This window comes from Dipodomys merriami, unplaced genomic scaffold (assembly GCF_024711535.1).
Source record: "Dipodomys merriami isolate MVZ:Mamm:240054 unplaced genomic scaffold, mDipMer1.0.p SCAF_271, whole genome shotgun sequence".
Lineage (NCBI taxonomy): Eukaryota > Metazoa > Chordata > Mammalia > Rodentia > Heteromyidae > Dipodomys > Dipodomys merriami.
The window spans coordinates 962,930-979,374 of NW_027204171.1; the positions used below are offsets into that span (position 1 = coordinate 962,930).

Sequence of the window (16,445 nt, forward strand, 5' to 3'; positions counted from 1 at the left end):
GTGGATGGGTTGGTTGGTAGATGGGTGGGTGGGTTGGTAGATGGGTGGGTGGGTTGGTATTCAGTTGGTGGGTGGGTGGGTAGGTTGGTAGATGGGTGGGTGGGTTGGTATTCAGTTGGTGGGTGGGTGGGTTGGTGGATGGATGGGTGGGTGGGTTGGTGGATGGGTGGGTGGGTGGGTTGGTGGGTTGGTAGATGGGTGGGTGGGTGGGTTGGTAGATGGGTGGGTGGGTTGGTCGATGGGTGGGTGGGTTGATGTTCGGTTGGGGGGGGTTGGACTGTACTGGGGTTTGCACTCAGGCCTCACAGTTGTTCAGTCAGAATTCTACCACTTGAACGATGCTGCTACGTCCTTTTTGCTTTAGGTATTTATTTTTTGTGGGTCCTGGGTCTCAAACTTGGGGCCTGGGCGCTGTCCCTCAGCTCTTCAGCTCATGGAGAGCGCGCTACTGCTTGAGCCACATCCAGGTTCCTGGTGGGTCATTGGAGATCAGAGTCTCACGGACTTTCCTGCCCAGGCTGGCTTTGAACCACGATCTTCAGATCTCAGCCTCCTGAGTGGCTGGGATGACAGGTGTGAGCCACGGCACCCGGCTAGATGTTACTTTTGAGCAGGGTCTCAGGTTTTTCCTGGGCAACTTGGAGTCCTGAGTTCAAGCCCCAGTGATAGAATGAGAGAGAGAGAGAGAGAGAGAGAGAGAGAGAGGGAGGGAGGGAGGGAGGAGAAGGAGAGGAGAGGGAGGAGGGGGGTGTTGGTTCATGCCTGTCATCCTTGTGGGACTGGGGAGCTGGGGGATTAGTTTGGGGACATGGGTGGGTCACTCTGCTCTGAGAATCAGAAGGGATGGGGGTGCAGAGTCCTCTGGAGCAGCACCTAGAAGTCAGCACCCCCAGGGGGCGGGAGGGAGGGAGCCAGAGAGGAGGGGAGAGGAGAAGAGGGGAGGGGAAGGGGAGGGGAGAAAAAGAGAAAGACAAGAAGCAGAAATGCACACAAAGCGCTTGCTCCCGCGCGAAGACATCTTTATGAATCTGGAAAATCCAGAGCACCAAAGAATCTGCCTGGAAGTGGTCCCTGGGGCGGGGCGGGGCGGGGGTGGGAGGGGAGGGGAGGGGAGGGGAGGGTGGGGAGGGATGGAGGGGGGCTGGCGCAGGGGGAAGGGGGGCCGAGGCAGTGCAACTTCTTTCAAAAAGGAGCAGGGATCGGCCTGACAAGTGTCCTGGATCAAAACTAGAGAAAAAGAATCTGGGTGGGGGGGGCACTGGAGCGGCCCTCCCCCTCCCCCCCCACCTCCCCTCCCTCCCCTCCCCCTCCCCCCACCTCCCCTCCCTCCCCCTCCCCTCCCCCCCACCTCCCCTCCCCTCCCCTTCCCCTCCCCTCTGGGAACCCCAGGGGAGAGCATCCACATCAGAACCTCCTCTCAGAGGCCTCCCCTCCCCCGCATTGCCTCCCCAGCCCCTCAGCCACCAAGCCCCCCTCCTGCACCCCTGCACACAGCCCCCCCTCCTGCACCCCTGCACACAGCCCCCCCCTCCTGCACCCCTGCACACAGACCCCCTCCTGCACCCCTGCACACAGCCCCCCCCTCCTGCACCCCTGCACACAGCCCCCCCCTCCTGCACCCCTGCACACAGCCCCCCTCCTCCCCTGCACACAGCCCCCCTCCTCCACCCCTGCACACAGCCCCCCTCCTCCACCCCTGCACACAGACCCCCTCCTCCACCCCTGCACACAGCCCCCCTCCTCCACCCCTGCACACAGACCCCTCCCCCCCACAGCCCCCCCTCCTGCACCCCTGCACACAGCCCCCCTCCTCCACCCCTGCACACAGACCCCCTCCTCCACCCCTGCACACAGCCCCCCTCCTCCACCCCTGCACACAGCCCCCCCTCCCTCCACCCCTGCACACAGCCCCCTCCCTCCACCCCTGCACACAGACCCCCCCTCCTCCACCCCTGCACACAGACCCCCTCCTCCACCCCTGCACACAGCCCCCCTCCTGCACCCCTGCACACAGCCCCCCCTCCTCCACCCCTGCACACAGCCCCCCTCCTCCACCCCTGCACACAGACCCCCTCCTCCACCCCTGCACACAGACCCCCTCCTCCATCCCTGCACACAGCCCCCCTCCTCCACCCTGCACACAGCCCCCCTCCTCCACCCTGCACACAGCCCCCCTCCTCCACCCCTGCACACAGCCCCCCTCCACCCCTGCACACAGCCCCCCCCCTCCACCCCTGCACACAGCCCCCCTCCTGCACCCCTGCACACAGCCCCCCTCCTCCACCCCTGCACACAGCCCCCCCTCCTCCACCCCTGCACACAGACCCCTCCCCCCCCACAGCCCCCCTCCTCCACCCCCTGCACACAGCCCCCCCTCCTCCACCCCCTGCACAGACCCCTCCTCCACCCCTGCACACAGACCCTCCCCCCCACAGCCCCCCTCCTGCACCCCTGCACACAGCCCCCCTCCTGCACCCCTGCACACAGACCCCTCCCCCCCACAGCCCCCCTCCTGCACCCCCTGCACACAGCCCCCCTCCACCCCTGCACACAGCCCCCCCTCCTCCACCCCCTGCACACAGACCCCCTCCTCCACCCCTGCACACAGACCCCCCTCCTCCATCCCTGCACACAGCCCCCCTCCTCCACCCCCTGCACACAGCCCCCCTCCTCCACCCCTGCACACAGCCCCCCTCCTCCACCCCTGCACACAGACCCCCCTCCTCCACCCCCTGCACACAGCCCCCCCTCCACCCCTGCACACAGCCCCCCCTCCTGCACCCCCTGCACCACAGCCCCCCTCCTCCACCCCTGCACACAGCCCCCCTCCTCCACCCCTGCACACAGACCCCTCCCCCCCCACAGCCCCCCCTCCTCCACCCCTGCACACAGCCCCCCCTCCTCCACCCCTGCACAGACCCCCTCCTCCACCCCTGCACACAGACCCCCTCCCCCCCCCACAGCCCCCCTCTTGCACCCCTGCACACAGCCCCCCTCCTCCACCCCTGCACACAGCCCCCCTCCTGCACCCCTGCACACAGCCCCCTGCCCCTCCCCCCCCAGAGCCCCAAGTCAAAAGGAAAAAAAATACGTTTTTGCTTTACTATGATGTATGCGATCCCATAAAACAGTGAAAGGATCTGAAAGGTTGGGAGAAGGTAGATAAATGGCTCCTATTATTCTACCAATCAAATGAAATACCTTGGCACGTCCTCATTTGAATAATAATAAAGCCGGAGAGGCCTGGGTCCACGCTGCTCCTCGCCCCCGACGCCGCTCCAGCCCGTCCCGTCCTGGCAACCTTGGGGCGTCCTCTGCCGGGGCTCCCTCCTTGCCCCCCACCTCGTCCCAGCGAGCCCTCCCTGACGCACGCGCACGTGCACACACACACACACACACACACCCCGCTCCGGGAGACACCTGTTTGCTCAGCTCCTTCCAAAGCACAGGATGGATTTGTTTGCAAAGCAGGGTCTCGGCCAGGTGTGGTCACACACACCTGCCATCCCAGCCGCTCTGGTGCCAGAACCCTGAGGACCCGAACGCTCCAAGCCAGCCTGGACACAGGTAGCAAGAGCTTACCTTCAAACCAAAACCAAAGCCGGGAGCCGTGACGCACGCCTGTCATCCCAGCGACTCAGGAGGCTGAGAGCTGAGGATCGCGGTTCAAAGCCAGCCCGGGCAGGAAAGTCCCTGAGACCCTGATCTCCCATGAACCACTAGAAAACCAGAAGTGGCGCTGTGGTTCAGGTGGTAGAGCGCTCGCCTTGAACTGAAGAGCTGAGGGACAGCGCCCAGGCCCCGAGTTCAAGCCCCACCACTGACCCCACACGCCAAAGCTTTACTGGTCGGGTACAGTGGCACACACCTGCCATCCCAGTGAAGGAGACAGAGATGAGGAAGATTGCTCAACTCAAAGCCAGCCGGAGGAGAGAGAAAAATAAAAACCTCGTGAGACCTCATCTCAACCATCCTGGCGAAGTTTAACCCGGCTGGCGCTCTACCACCTGAGCCCTGTTTCCACTTTGGATTTTGGCTGATTGGTTGGAGGTAAGCGTCTCTGGGATTTCCTCTGCCCGGCCTGGCTTTGAACCTTCATCCTCACATCTCAGCCTCTCAAGTAGCGAGGATGACAGGCTTGAGCCTGGTTTTGTTTCCTGTGGGTTGTGGGGTTTGAACTCGGGGCCTGGGCGCTGTCCCTCAGCTCTTCAGCTCAAGGCAAGTGCTCTACCACTTGAGCCACAGCGCCACTTCTGGTTTTCTGGTGGTTCATGGGAGATCAGAGTCTCCCAGACTTTCCTGCCCGGGCTGGCTTTGAACTGTGATCCTCAGCTCTCAGCCTCCTGAGTGGCTGGGATGACAGGCGTGAGCCACTGAGCCCGACTCCCTCCCGTGTTTTCAGAGAGCCTCTCCCCTGTCGGCCAGGCATACGGCCCACGGTGAGCAACCTCCACCCAGGGTGCTGGGCGCGAAGTCGGCACATATGGCAGAAATCAAGAGAACAGTCCAGATTACCCTTGAACGTCACTTAAATTGCCCATAAAGAAATCCGTGGGTTTTTAATGTCTCAAACCCTGCAAGGATTCTAGAAGCTTCTGCCGCCTGCCAGGCTGGCTGGCTGCCGCCTCGGTCTCCCCACTTTAATGAACGTGAATTGCTTCCCCAGCCTGGAAGGATTGTCCCCTGAGCTGGGCGGCGGAGCCCTGGGGCACCGGTTCATTACATTGTCCATGCCCATTCCTGCCTCAGGACCTTTGCACTGCCCATCTGCTGTGCTGAAAAGATTGTCTTTCAAACCAGGTGCTGGTGGCTCACGCCTGTCATCCTAGCTACTCAGGAGGCTGCAATCTGAGGATCACGGTTCAAAGCCAGCCCAGGCAGGAAAGTCCATGAGACTCTGATCTCCCATGAACCACTCAGAAAACCAGAAGTGGCGCTGTGGCTCAAGTGGTAGAGCACTCGCCTTGAGCTGAAGAGCTGAGGGACAGTGCCCAGGCCCTGACTTCAAGTCCCACAACCAACAAGAAAAAAAAAGAGACGGAAAGCGCAAACAGGAGGGAGGCTTGGCTCACGCGGTCGAGCACCCGCCCCAACTGACTTCACAGCCCAGAACCCGCCCCCCACCCCACACCCCCAAAACGCTGATCTCACAAGAGGAGGAGAAGTGTGGTCACTATGGACGGGGCGTACAGGGGCTGGGGGGCTGAGGAGCGGGGAGAGACGCCGCAGCTGACCCCGCGGGCCCCGACCACGGGCGCCCTCCGCAACACGTCACGAAGGAGCTGTGGACGCGTGTGGCTGGGCGCGCCTACAGTCCCGGCCCCACGCAGACGGCACCCCAAGGCCCCGGCTCCCCACGGGGCGCACCCGGGCTTACGTGACCCACTTCTGTCCCCAAGGGGCCCGCAACAGCCCCGCAGTGGGTGCTCAGTAAACCACACAGTAGGTTCTTAGTAAATCACACCTGGGCACGCAGTAGGTGCTCAGTAAATAACACAGTAGGTGCTCAATAAACCACACAGTAGGTGCTCAGCAAACCATGCCTGGGCACGCAGTAGGTGCTCAGTAAATCACACCTGGGTGCACAGTGGGTGCTCAGTAAACCACACAGTAGGTTCTTAGTAAACCACACCTGAGTACACAGTAGGTGCTCAGTAATCTACGCCCAGGCACACAGTGGGTGCTTGGTAAACCACACAGTAGGTGTTCAGTAAACCACACCCGGGCACGCAGTAGGTGCTCAGTAAACCACACCTGGGCACGCAGTAGGTGCTCAGTAAACCACACCTGGGCACACAGTAGGTGCTCAGTAATCCACGCCCAGGCACACAGTGGGAGTTCAGTAATCCACGCCCGGGCACACAGTGGGTGCTTGGTAAACCACACAGTAGGTGCTCAGCAAACCTGGCTAAATGAGGGGACAGAGGTGGACGCAGTGGACCAGGGGGCTCCTGGGTCCCCCGTGCAGAGCTGGGGCCCCCAGGCCCTGCCTGGCCCTGGGCTGACCACAGGCCCTGGGCTGACCACGGGCCCTGGGCTGACCACAGGCCCTGGGCTGACCACGGGCCCTGGGCTGACCACAGGCCCAGGGCTGACTACAGGCTGCCCTCTGGCGCCCCCTGGTGGTCCCTCGGCGCCCGCCGCTGACCCCCCCCACCATGTGCCGTGCTTTGGTGCCCTCTGCTGGTCACTGGGAGCTGTGGCCGCCTGAGCGTCCCTGGCTGCTAACCTGCAACCTGCAGCCCAGTACCCTCAGCTTTCTCGGGGCTTGCTCTCTGTCTGGTCCTCTTCTGAGGTCACAGTCTGCTCCCTCAAAGGCACATGGGGAGCTGCTGGAGTCTTTCCTAAGGGTCAGATCAAGCGGGGCCACGCAGGCTTGCAGACAGGATCCGGGTGCAGCCAGCCTGACAGAGGCCAGCAGGGGGGACACTGGTCCCCCAGACCCCGCTAAATGGCAGAAGGATGTTGGCTGCTTCCCGTGCTGTTTATCTGAGGAGGCTGCATCTGTGGGCCAGGCCCCCAGGGGGCCCCAAGCCACCCATGTCCTGTTGTAGGAACCAGAAGCCTGTCTCTAGCCAGCGCTACTCTGCATCTTACAGAGGGATCGGGTCTGGACCTGATGTCCCCACCAGCACCCGTGAGAGGCAGGGGCCCCGAACCAGCAGAGTTTAGAGGGGAGGCCTTGGGAAAAGATCGAAGGCTCCCGGTTCAATGCTAGCCCAGGAAGGAAAAAGTCTGTGAGATTCTTTGTTTTTTCTTTTGTATTTTTTTTCAATCTGTGAGTCTGATCTCCAATGAACGTTTCAAAGGAAACGGGAAGTGGGGCCGTGGCTCACGTGGAAGAGAGCCAGCCTTGAGCAAAAGAGCTAAGTGACCGTGCCCAGGCCCTGAGTTCAAGCCCCAGCACACCAAAGAGAAAAAGGGAAAGACAGGGTTAAGCACTCAGGAAACGCTGAGTGCGTGGCGCCCTCTGGTGACCACAGGGCGGCCCTGCAGGCAGCGAGACCAGTCTGTGAGCAGTTCTAAGCCTAGACACTGACCATCCATCTTCTCCAAACACTCCATTCAGCTCCCCAGGTGCCAGGCATTAGGTTCCCAGCTATTTCCTCTGCCATCTGGGTCCCCATCTGGGGACCACAGTGGCCTTGCAGTATTTACAAGGACCACCCAGCGGGTGAGGGAGGGCACTTGGGTGAGGGGAGGCTGAGTGGGGTCTCTGAGCTCAGATGCCCAGGCATCTGACACCAGAAAGCTGGTGTGACCCAGCGGACACCCTTCAAGAGACTCAGGAGCCGGGCACCTGTCATCCTGGCTACTCAGGAGGCTGAGATCTGAGGATCATGGGTTCAAAGCCAGCCAGGGGCAGGAAAAAAGTGTGTGAGACTCTTATCCTTAATGAATCGCCAAAAAGCCAAAAGTAGAGGTGCGGCCCAAATGGTAGAGAGCCAGCCTTGAGGGGACAAAAAGAAAGTCAGGGACAGTTCCCAGGCCTGGAGTTCCAGCCCCAGGTACCAGATAACGGAGGAGAGAGAGGGGGAGAGGGAGAAGGGGGGCGGGGAGCGGGAACTGGGCTCCTGGGTCATCTCAAACGTCTAAACTTCCCAGGCCTAAGATGGCCGGCCTGTCCAATGCTGGCTCTGGCCCGGGCCGTTACCACAGCAGACCCCAGCATGGTTCGGGTGATGGTTTCCAAAGTTCTGTTTATTGGAGTAGTGTGTAGCGTCATCGTGTGTGATCCTGAGAGGCGAGCGAGCAAGAGAGAGAGAGAACATTCGTGGACCTTTCGTGGGTCCAGGACTCAAGAGGCTGAGCACTAGGCTCAAGGTGAAAGGCAAAGAGCCTGGCGCGGTGGCTTCCGCCTGTCATCCCAGCTACTCAGGAGGCTGAGATCTGGAGGATCGAGGTTCAAAGCCGGCCTCCGAGCAGGGGAAGTCCGGGAGACTGTGATCTCCGAGGAACCACCAGAAAGCTGCAAGTGGAGGTGTGGCTCAAGTGGTAGAGCGCCAGCCCTGAGCCGGGGAGGGGGGGAAAAGCTCAGGGATGGCGCCCAGGCCCTGAGTTCAAGTTCGAGGTGGCTCACACCCAGAGAAAGGTCCCAGCAGGTCAGAGAGCTCTAAGGCTGCACCCCGGCCCCCGACCCCAGCCATGCAGTGCTGGGGGGGGGGTAAAGGCAGACCCGCCCCCGCCCCACCCGGCTGCACCCTCCCCAGGCTCCTGGACAGCCCCAGGCCTCCACAGCAGCGAGATGGTGTCTCCTCTGATTTGGGGGTGGGCGAAGCAGATGATGCTGAGTGCTCCTGGGCCCCCCCAGATCCAAGCAGACGCCTCCTGCGGCCTTGCCCGTGTGTGTGAGCAGAGCAGAGGGTCCCTGGGGCTCCCCCCGAGGCCCGGGGGGGTCCTGGCCCGTGGCGGTGGCGCGTGGCTCCCTTACCAGTTGGCCTTCACTGCCCGGATGTCACTTACGAGGTTCTGAGCCAGGCAGATGCCAAAGATCTGTAAGACACAAGGCAGGGGAAGGAAGCAGAGGGGCGTGGCCGGGGCGTGGTCAGGGGCGTGGCCTGGCATGGTGGTGGGCGGGGCCTCCGGGGTACCTAAGCCAGGCAGAGGCCAAAGATCTGTAAAACACAAGGCAGGTGAGGGGGCGTGGCCAGGGGCGTGGCCTGTGCACGGTGGTGGGCGGGGCCTCCGGGGTACCTAAGCCAGGCAGAGGCCAAAGATCTGTAAGACCCAAGGCAGGGGAGGGGGCGTGGCCAGGGCGTGGCCAGGGGCGTGGCCTGTGCATGGTGGTGGGCGGGGCCTCCCGGGTACCCAAGCCAGGCAGAGGCCAAAGATCTGTAAGACCCAAGGCAGGGTAGGGGGCGTGGCCAGGGGCGTGGCCTGTGCATGATGGGTGGGCGGAGCCTCCTGGGTACTTAAGCCAGGCAGGGGCCAAAGATCTGTAAGACCCAAGGCAGGGGAGGGGGCGTGGCCTGGGGCGTGGCCTGTGCATGATGGGTGGGCGGGGCCTCCGGGGTACCTACGCCAGGCAGAGGCCAAAGATCTGTGAGACACAAGGCAGGGGAGGGAAGCAGAGGGGCGTGGCCGGGGCGTGGTCAGGGGCGTGGCCGGGGGCGTGGTCAGGGCATGCTGGTGGGCGGGGCCTCCCGGGTACCCAAGCCAGGCAGAGGCCAAACATCTGTAAGACCTAAGGCAGGGGAGGGGGCGTGGCCTGGGCGCGGTGGGTGGGCGGGGCTCAGGGTACCTGGAGGAGGGCCACGCCCATGAAGACTCCAGCCACCAGAATCAGGTTGTCCTGCAGCCACTTCTCAAATTGGCCCACGCAGCCTTTGGTGTAGATAAAGCCCTGCTGCTCCAGCTCCTGGGGGGCACAGGCACCGAGTGGGCCCACCTTCCCCGGGGGTGCCCATCTCAACCTGTGCCCTGCTCTCCCTCACCCTACTTCAGCTTGCCAAGCCCAAGCCCTGCCACAGGGCCTTTGCACAGCTGATGCTTCTCTCTCTCGGAGTCCCAGCCTGGAGGCTCCGCTGTGGAGGCCTTCCCAGACCACCCAGCCTCATCTGGACACTACCCTGTCCAGCACCTTCCATGGTTTTCCAGAAGGTCGCATGACTGTCCGTGAGGGCAGGCATTGTCTCGAGATTGAATTTCCAAGGTCCAGGGCAATTTGGCCCAACAGCAAGGGGACCAAGCAGCCCCCCTGTTTCCCCCCCACCCGTGTGTGCCACGCCCAGGGCTCACCCCCACCCCCAGTACCACACCCTGGGTGCCAAGGGGTCCCGGGCCTTACACCCTCCCTACAGATCCCGAGGCCTTCCACAGGTGCTTTGTGGGGGAGTCTTATCCCACCCCCCCAGTGTCCCCAGCTGCCCAGAGCCTGGGCCCCAGACTCTCACCAGTTTGAGCCGAACATCATAGCCACACTGGGTATTGAGGACATCTTCCTGCGGGGGGGGGGGGGGGGGGAGGGGTCAGTCGTGGGGCTTGAACTCTGGGCCTGGGCGCTGTCCCTCAGCTCTTCAGCTCAAGGCTGGTGCTCTACCCCTTGAACCACAGCACCACTTCTGGTTTTCTGGTGCTTCATGGGAGATCAGAGTCTCACGGGCTTTCCTGCCCAGGCTGGCTTTGAACCTGGATCCTCAGATCTCAGCCTCTGAGCAGCTGGGGGGACAGGTGGGAGCCACCCTGCCCAGCATGGTCCATCGCTGTTTTCCTGGGGGCCACAGGCTCACCCTCACACAAGGGGGCGACTGCGGAGCACCATCTTGGGGTCAGGCCCGCTGAGAGGAAGAGCAGCCATGGCCGGGGGAGCCCCGGGGGGCTCGGGAGGGTCGCCCCTGGGGTGTCTGGGGTCCCGGGGCTGTGATTTGCTCACTAGAATCAGACCCAGCCTGGGGGGAGAAGGCAGGCAGCCCCACAGATACAAACTTCCCATAAACCCCCGCCTGCCGCCCGTCCATGGCTGGGGGGGGCTCCCCGGTGGGGTGCGCACCTCCATGTCCCCCCGCGCCCGCCCCACTCACGGCAGGGTCCCGGACGCAGCAGGAGAAGGGCACCCCGCAGCGTTCCCGGCTGGGGTTCAAGTCAGTGCAGTTGAAGTAGATATTGAGGTTCCAGTCGTTGGGTCCTCGGGCTCCACAGCAAGACCACTGTGGGGGTGGGGGAGAAGGAAGAGGGGGACCCCCCCCCAGGTGAATCACCCCCACCTCCGGAGGCTCGTCCTTGTTTGGAAACAAGTCCAAGCCTCAGGAGAGAGGGCTGCGGGCTACCCACCCCTCCCAGGGTGTCCCCCCCATCACGGGGTGGGGGGGTCAGGATGGTAAAAGCCATGGGGCACAGCCTGCCCTCCTAACCCAGGAGAGGCTACAAACCGGAGGGAGAGAGGGAGGGAGATACTGGTTTGGACCCAGGCACCGGTCGATGGCTCATGCCTGGCATCCTAGCTACTCAGGAGGCTGAGATCTGAGGATCGTGGTTCAAAGCCAGCCCGGGCAGGAAAGTCCATGAGACTCTGATCTCCCATGAACCACCAGAAAACCAGAAGTGGCGCTGTGGCTCAAGGGGTAGAGCGCTCGCCTTGAGCTAAAGAGCTGAGGGTCGGCGCCCAGGCCCTGAGTTCAAATCCCACAACCAACCCAAAAAAATAATCCATGGGGACCCAGAGAGAGCACCAGGAGGTGGCTCTGGGGGACAGGCCCCCCCTCTCCGGACCTCCCCCCCAGGGCCTGCTGGTCTGGGTGTGTGGGGTGGGGGACAGTACCAGCACCCCCAGGGAACCAGCTCTCCCTCTGTGGGGTGGCTGCCAGGCTGCTCCTGCAGGGGGCGCTGCTGCACTCACGTATTCCTGAGCAAAGTCAATGAGGTTCTGAAGGTCGATGTCGTCCCGGTAGGCCTTGACGTTGTTGTTGATGAAGAGGTTGAGCTGGTCTCGAATCCAGTCCTTGAAGACGAAGGCCAGGATCCCGGTGGCCAGCTCCAAGAAGAAGATGAGGCCAAGGAACACGGAGAACTGGGGGGGGGGCCACAGAGAGAGCGGGCTGGGGGGGGCCACAGGCAAGCACCGCACCCCGGCCTCCACCATGACCAACCTGAGTCCAGTGTCACTCCTCCACGCCATTACTGTACTGTTGCTTATTTGCCTCCCCACAGAGAACTAAGGATCGAACCCAGGGCTCCGAGCCTGCTAGGCCAAGTCTCTACCAGTAAGCCTGCCCTCTGCCCGCCCTCCAGAACCACTGAATGTGGGTAAAAGACCCCGTTGTTCTCATCCACCCAGACCTTGCCTGGTTACCCTGCCTGACTTCTTGAGCTAACCCATTGTATGCCCACCTTTAGTTCCGGTTCCAGACTGGAACACAGTCTCTGTCTCTTTCCCTCCCTCCCTCCATCCCTCCTTCTCCCTCTCTCTCTTTTCCCATTCCCAGATACAGGACTGAGCATGTGCCTCCAGCCCACCACCAATCAGAGCACCAGCTCCTCCCAGCCCACAGTGATTGGCCCAGAGATGGCCAATCAGAGCCAAGGAGAAGCAATTAAAATGATGTGGGAGAAAAGTTTCTGAACTCCCCCAGGACCTCTTGAGAGGCCAAGCACCCCATACCCCTTCCTAGGATCCCATCCACCACCCCAAGGACTAAGACTGGTACCAACCCAACAGGAGCCAAGTGGAGAAACAGAAACGTGGCCAAGTTCCTGGGCATCCAAATACACCTGCACCCCAAATGCCCTAAGCCTTTTCAGGAGCCAATGGATACATTTCGGGGCATAGGCCACTGAGATTCCAAAGGAGCCCAATAAATAGAAGCAGCGTGAGGCTACTCAGGAGGCTGAGATCTGAGGATCGGGGTTCGAAGTCTAACCTCTGATTAACCAGCCAAAAAACCATACATGGAGGTGTTGCTCAAGTGGTAGAGCACCCGCCTGAGCAGAGGAAGAAAAGCCACGCAAGAGCGCCAGGCCCTGAGTTCAAGACCCACTACCGGCATAAATAAATAAACAAACGGACAATCTGAGGGTGCTAACAACGTGACACAGGCTCCCCACTACTGAGCCCCAACTGTATTGCAAGAAGAAGTGAAGGGACCAAAGGATGGGGTTCCCTGGCCGGAAGGGAGGGGCGCGGCTTACAAACTTGAGCAGGAAGGTGTTCTCTCGGAGAGCCCCGATGCAGCCCGCAAAGCCGAGCACCGACATGACACCTCCGACCACCACAAACAGCCACACCGGGTCGAGGCCGCCCAGGTCTGTCAGCGCTGAGATGTTGGAGAGGACTCCCTGGGTGAGGGGTGCGGAGGTAGGCATGGGGGGGGGGCGCGGCCTTCCCCTCCCCTCCCCCTCCCCCTGTGGGGAGGGGAGCCCATGATCTCCGTCACTGTCTTACCTTTTCCCCCCAGGCCCAGAGACCAATGGCCAGGAAGAGGGCGCCCAGCACCTGCAAGAGCAGCAGTAAAGACCACAGTACCAGGACACACACACACACCTGTCCTTGCCCACAGGAAGCCAGGGCAGCCCAGGAGACTGAAGTGGCCATCATGGTGGCCATCATGACCCCTTACAGAGAATTTTAAAAGTGACGTAGAAGCCGGGCACTGGTGCTCCAGGCCTGTCATCCTAGCTACTCAGGAGGCTGAGATCGGAGGATCGTGGTTCAAAGCCAGCCCAGGCAGGAAAGGCCGTGAGACTCTGATCTCCAGTGAACCACCAGAAAACCGGAAATGGTGCTGTGGCACTCGCCTGGAGCTGAAGAGCTGAGGGACAGTGCCCAGGCCTAGAGTTCAACCCCCCCCACCACACACACATACACACATGCATGCACCCACGCACACACACAAACACACAAAAGAGGAAGAAAAAGCACCAGTTCCTCACACCTGTAACACTTCTAGCCTCACTCAGGAGGCTAAGAGCTGAAGATCACCATTTGAAGCCAACCCAAGCAAGAAAGTCCATGAGACCCTTGACTCCAATTAACCGCCAAAACATTAGCAGTGGAACCATGTGGCTCAAGTGGTAGAGTGCCAGCCTTGAGCACAAAAGCTCAGGGAACAGCACCCAGGCCCTGAGTTCAAGCCTCAGGCCCATCTGCACCAAGTGGGGAGGGGGGGGGGATCTGAGGATCATGGTTCAAAGCCAGCCTGGGCAGGAAAATCCCTTTGCCCTGCAATGAACCACCCAACGTGGAGAGGTCGCTCAAGCACCAGCCTTGAGAGATGCCAAGGGACAGTAGTAGCAAGCAGCACCCAGGCCCTGAGTTCAAGGCCCAGTCAGTACTGGACACACACATTAATTAATTCGATGTAAATTAGAATGACATAGGTGTAGAGCATAGCTTAGAACTCACGGAGGGGCAAACTCGAATAGAATCCCCGGCCCATGGGTAACCACCTCCCAAGGGGACAGGGGGACGGACGGATCCCAGGCCTGGCACCCAGGCCTGCCACGGCTGCCTGCAGCTGTCCCCACCTTGGGCACGGTGGGGGCCCCCCCTCTGGGGCTCATCACCCCCCCCACGGGGACAGGTGCCACCCAACATAGGCGATCACCATTAGTCTGGCTCCTTCCTGACCCCAGGGCCCCCGAGGAGGCCCGGGGAGATGGAGGAGGGAGGAGGCCAGGATGACTTGGCAGGCCCGGGGTGTGGTGTGGGGGGGGCGGGGGGCGGACGGATACACAGATGCCACCCCGCCAGGAAGGGAGGGGGGCACCCCAAAGCAGGCCCAGAGAGGCCTAGGAAATCGGGGTTCCCGCTCCCCCAGCGCATCCCAGCACTGCCCCCCCAACACCGCGTGGCCAAGGATCCAAGGGGGCTGCAGAGGCCGGGAGGCCCCCAATCCTCTCTTGTGGGGTTCACCCCCCCCCCGCAAATCGGCGCAGGGCGAGGATGCCAATCTCCCCCCCCCCGGGGACCCCCGCGGCCCCGCCCCCCGCAATCCGGGCCTCTCGGGGTGGGGAGGGGAGGAGGAGGAGGGAATCGGGGTGCGGCGTCCGGGCCGCGGACCCCGCGCTCACCCAGAAGACGACGTTGAAGCCGAACAGGAAGTATTTCCCGCAGCAGCCGACCGCGGGCTCCGGGAAGGGCTGGTGCTTGGCCGGCATGGTGAGCGGCCGCCGACCGGGCCGCAGCCCTCCGCGGGCCCGCCCTGGGCTCCCGCCGCCCCCCACCGGGGCTAGCCCGGCCGCTGCAGCTTCATGGCCGCGGCCACCCAGAGCGAGCGGCCGCCCGGCCCGGCCCCGGCCCCGGCCCTGCCCTGCTGGGACCGCCCCGCGGCGCCCCGCCCGCCACGCCCGGAGCCACGCCCCCGGGACGAGCCACGCCCCTGCGCCCGGACACGCCATGCCTGGAGCCACGCCCCCGGGACGAGCCACGCCCCTACGCCGGGACACGCCACGCCTGGAGCCACGCCCCCGGGACGAGCCACGCCCCTGCGCCCGGACACGCCATGCCTGGAGCCACGCCCCCGGGACGAGCCACGCCCCTGCGCCCGGACACGCCATGCCTGGAGCCACGCCCCCGGGGACAAGCCGCGCCCCTACACCCAGATACGCCACGCCCGGAGCCACGCCCCCGGTGACGAGCCACGCCCCCGCGCCCGGACACGCCATGCCTGGAGCCACGCCCCCGGGGACAAGCCACGCCCCTACGCCGGGACACGCCACGCCCGGAGCCACGCCCCCGGGGACAAGCCACGCCCCTACGCCTGGACACGCCACGCCTGGAGCCACGCCCCCGGGGACAAGCCACGCCCCTACGCCTGGACACGCCACGCCCGGAGCCACGCCCCCGGGGATGAGCCACGCCCCTACGCCGGGACACGCCCCCTCTCCGACTCCGCCCCCGCTCCGGTTCTTGGAGCCCCCTGCCCGCATAGCCACGCCCACCCCCAGTCCCACTCCGGGTCTCGGAGCCCCGCCTCCAAGCCAAGCCACGCCCTCTCAAGCTTGGCCCCTTAGCTCTAGTTCTCATAGCCTGGCCTCTCGCCTAGCCACGCCCCCAGGTTCAGACCCCGCCCCTAGCCCAATAGTTCTCTCAGAGCCCCGCCTCTGGGCTAGGCTCCGCCCACTCAGGCTCTCCAAGCCCCTCCTCTTTGCTGAGCCACGCCCCGAGCCAGGCTGCCAGGCCCCAGTCCTAACCCGCCTCTGGGTCCCCGCATCACCCCGCCAGCAGGTCTCCCGCGTGCGTCAGACCCCTGCTTGTTGATGGCGTGGGTGATTGCAGCTGGGAAGGGCCCCAGCCCCTGAAGGGCCCAGAACCTAAGGCCTTGCTGCTGCTGGGGCCCACCCGGGTACCTGCTCCCCCAGGGATGGGGTGAGTGGTCCCGACTCCAGCAGGTGCACCAGGTCTCTGCGGGACAGTAGCAGAGTCTACTCAGACACCTGGCCAACAGAGGACCGTGGAGCTCCTTCAAGCTCCTTGTGTTTAGCCGGGCTCGGAGTTCAAACCTCATTTCAAAAAAAGTATGGGCTGGGAAGGTGGCTCAGTGGTAGAGCGCTTGCCTTGCATGCATGAGGCCCTGGGTTCGATTCCGCAGCACCACATAAGCAGAAAAAGCTGGAAGTGGCGCTGTAGCTCAAGTGGTAGAGCACTCGCCTTGAGTTGAAGAGGTGAGGGACAGCACCAAGGCCCAGAGTTCAAGCCCCACAACTGACAAAAAACAAAAACAACAACAAAAAAACCACCAATCAGATGCCAGTGGCTGAGATCTGAGGATCTTTATTCTCCCATAAACTAGCCTGAAAATACTGGAAGTGGTGCTGTGGCTCAAGTTGGTAGAGTGCTAGCCTTGAGTACCAAGAGGCTCGGAGACAGTACCCAGGCCCAAAACAAAAACAAAAAGCAAGCAAGCAAAATGGCTGGGAGTATGGCTCCAGTGATACAGCAAGTCCAAAGCCCTGGGTTCAAATCCCAGAAAGGGAAGGGAAGGGTCATGTTCAGGGGTTGTTGACTGTGA

General features: G+C 62.7%; 1 protein-coding gene across 1 annotated transcript; it reads right to left on the reverse strand.

Moving 5' to 3' along the window:
* Window positions 1-6,792: 6,792 nt before the first annotated feature.
* On the reverse strand, window positions 6,793-14,592 carry Tspan17 (tetraspanin 17). Its single transcript, XM_070036436.1, has 9 exons — window positions 14,506-14,592; window positions 12,878-12,928; window positions 12,625-12,771; window positions 11,336-11,506; window positions 10,521-10,646; window positions 9,894-9,941; window positions 9,242-9,358; window positions 8,432-8,493; window positions 6,793-7,969 (listed from the first exon to the last, which is right to left on the reverse strand). The coding sequence occupies exons 1-9, from the start codon at window positions 14,590-14,592 to the stop codon at window positions 7,906-7,908; spliced, it is 873 nt and encodes a 290-aa protein (XP_069892537.1). The 3' UTR covers window positions 6,793-7,905.
* Between the last annotated feature and the right edge of the window lie 1,853 nt (window positions 14,593-16,445).

Bases quoted from the DNA above. Each gene is read 5' to 3' on its own strand.
- Tspan17 (XM_070036436.1), bottom strand. From the start codon at position 14,592: ATGCCGGCCAAGCACCAGCCCTTCCCGGAGCCCGCGGTCGGCTGCTGC. The intron at 10,647-11,335 runs GTGAGTGCAGCA...CCACCCCCACAG, and splicing joins TTGACTTTGCTCAGGAATAC to TGGTCTTGCTGTGGAGCCCG. The intron at 8,494-9,241 runs GTACCCTGAGCC...TGTGTCTTACAG, and splicing joins TGGGCGTGGCCCTCCTCCAG to ATCTTTGGCATCTGCCTGGC.